Source organism: Lupinus angustifolius, chromosome LG11 (assembly GCF_001865875.1).
Source record: "Lupinus angustifolius cultivar Tanjil chromosome LG11, LupAngTanjil_v1.0, whole genome shotgun sequence".
In the NCBI taxonomy this organism is placed as follows: Eukaryota; Viridiplantae; Streptophyta; class Magnoliopsida; order Fabales; family Fabaceae; genus Lupinus; species Lupinus angustifolius.
The window spans coordinates 19,779,976-19,783,017 of NC_032019.1; the positions used below are offsets into that span (position 1 = coordinate 19,779,976).

General features: G+C 33.2%; 1 protein-coding gene across 1 annotated transcript in view; it reads left to right on the forward strand.

The window, feature by feature from the left end:
• LOC109359813 (extensin-like) overlaps positions 1-226 on the forward strand; it is a 1,037-nt gene extending 811 nt beyond the window's left edge. The window contains exon 2 of the mRNA XM_019604510.1: positions 195-226. Within this exon, the coding sequence (XP_019460055.1) occupies positions 195-226 (32 nt within the window). The remainder of the gene's footprint in view (positions 1-194) is intronic.

The following is a 3,042-nucleotide window of genomic DNA, read 5'->3' on the forward strand; positions in this document are numbered from 1 at the left end:
ATATGTAAAGTCAAGATACGAAATGGAGAAACTTCCAAAATTTATATCAATTTCATCTTGAGTTATGCTTATTAAAAATATTTAATTTATCGCTTCTTGATGTAACATGTGAAATCCATTAGAATCATTTTGTACATTTAGTAAGGCTAAGATATTTCATGTTTTTGAATCTTACCATTTATGTAAATTTATAGTTAGGTTTGAAACTACCAGTGAGAAATGCTAATATTGGAAGAGCTTTCCCGAACACGAATATCACCAACAATCATATACAAAATTGTGTAAGAAATAAATGATTAAATGAACGATTGATTAAAGTTGTATAGACTGACATTTTTTATAGTATTTAAAATGAGAAAAACATTAGATGTATCTATAACATGAACTCGTAGGAACAATTAAGAAAGTCTATATCAGATTTTACTTTATTTTTTAAAACTTTCATTATTTTTGTACAATGTTACTATTGTATAATTTATAATAGGCTTTATGTTTTGTAAGGGTTGTGTCCCTTTTATACTCACATTATTACTTATCATATTTGTTATAAAAAGTTTATTATATTTGAAGGATTTTTCAAATGTGTGTCATGTGGGACATCTACGGATAAAATAGTGAGTAAATTGTTATGGGAAAACGGAAAATATTAAATTTTAGTTAATAAACAAACATTTTCTACTGTATATTTATATTTAATATATTCTTAACATGTATCATATGACATAAACTACAAAAAAGATGAATTTGAATGTCATAAATTTATGTGTTGTCAATAAATCTGAAATTGTTTTAATCCACTATTGTATGTGTAGGAGATGTTTTGCCATTATACTATCATAATAACAGAATCCATCAATTATTGGTAAACTATTTTATTAACGTCAACCATTATAACTAAATATTAGCCAAAATGATAAGCCAATTTGCAACTCTCTTCACAGAGGGTCAGTAGAAGATGTGCCAGACTATGCTTTTCCACAAATTGCAGGATTATTCTTAACAGTTTCACCTCATGAGTCATCAAGAATTCAAAAGTATTAAGTGAAAGTCTAGGTTTCATATTGGGTTATCATTAGGGGGGAGCCATAAATTATATTTCTTGGTGCAAAACTTATAAATTTGCAATACACATTATTTCCAATAGTACAAACATATGTTGTAATTATTCTATACTAGATGTCATATTTTGGAAACATTGAATGATGTTCCCATTTTTAACATTCTTGAAAAATACCTTTCTCTATAAAAGTAACTAAACATTCATTTAATCATTTATTTCCCATATGATTTAGCATTCAACTAATTTTATGCATAATAGACAAAACTCTCTCCACAGTTGGAAGAATATCTCTTGGATATTAATCTAAAAATTATGGCAATAATATTTCTTAATTTATCTCTATCACTTGGATGATAATATCCGAAATGGTTTGCCTTAAACAAAGATAGTTAGGAAGGCTTGTCAAATCAAACCCCAGCTTCCTTTTTCAAAGATGGATGCAACATTGTACTTTCACGTTTATTAAGCGCTTTAGGAGAAGATGATTCATTTGGAGGTGACTTTGTTAGGGCAAATATTCGTACGAGAAGGTTTAATATTTCTTCGTCAATGTCATAGTTAGAGTCATCATTATCTATCTCTTCAATAGGTTGTGATGTTGTTGCTTTGAGAGATATTCCTTTCTTTTTACGGTCTGACCCTTCGTGCATGGCCAGGCGTCCAAGCTTCATTTCGTGCTCTTGAAGCTTTCTGAACAATGTTGCCAAAGGTATGGAATCAAGGTCCTTAGATTCCATGATAGTTGTTACTTTAGGTTGTCATCTCTTTTCAAGACAACGTAAAACTTTGTTAGCAAGTTCTCCTTTGGTAAAACTTTTATCAAGGGCAACAAGATGATTTACAATATGAGTGAATCGTTTTTGCATTAAGCCAATAGATTCACTTTGTTGCATACGAAATAATTTGTATTCATGTGTCAGCGCATTCAGCCTGGCGCGCTTGACCTCGCTAGTGCCTTCGTGAGTCACGTATAAAGTGTCCCACATCTCCTTGGCACTTTGACATTGAGATACCCGAAAGAATTCGTCATATGATAGGTCCGATGTAATTATATTCTTAGCTTGTCGGTTGTAATGAACCTTTTTGCGCTCCTCATCAGTCCACAAGCTTTTAGGTTTTTCTTTTGGTTCGTCATCCACTAAGTAAAGTGGGACGAAGGGCCCGTTGATTATTGATTCCCAAATATCCGAATCAATGGCGTCAATAAAATATTTTATCCAGACTTTCCAGTAGGCGTATCCCTCGCCACTAAATACGGGAGGGCGGTTAATGGATGCGCCATGACCGCCAAAAGGGTTGGTGGAACCCATTTTAATTCCATTAGGATCACACGGATACGGTTGAGCTAGCACGTCATACTAGCTCTGATACCACTTCTTAGGTACCGATGGTCTAGACACACCTATAAAGGGGGAGGGTTAAATAGGTGTAGCGGTTATCAATTATTGTATTTCGCACCAAAACCCAGTTATGGAAAACAGCCCAAGTAATCGATTAACTAATGGGCTTAATTGATTAACACGTATCAGAAATAGAATTACCTGATTAGCTTCTTGCACAGAAATTTACCAACAAACAAGCAAAGATACAACATATATTTTTATGCACAATTAACAAGGATATGGGAAAGTAGCAGTATACAAAATATCAGCTTAAAACACGAATTAAAACAGCTTGAATTATAAAAGAGATTGAGAGAGAACAACTTGCACAATAGGACTTTTATCCTAGTTCGTTTGCGTGTCCACTTGCAAACTACATCTAAGCATTCCCTTCTGATCTTGGGAGATTTCTCTTCACTATATTGAAACCTTTGTATTGTTACATACTCCAAGTCAATTACAAGACTCTAGATGATTTTTCTCAAATTTCAAGAACCTCTAACCTTGGTTTGACTATCGCTATCGCCTGAGAAAACCTTTCTCGCGATCCAGCTCCAGCCAAGATTCTCGCTCTAAATTCAAGACCTCCAAGCCTTTGTG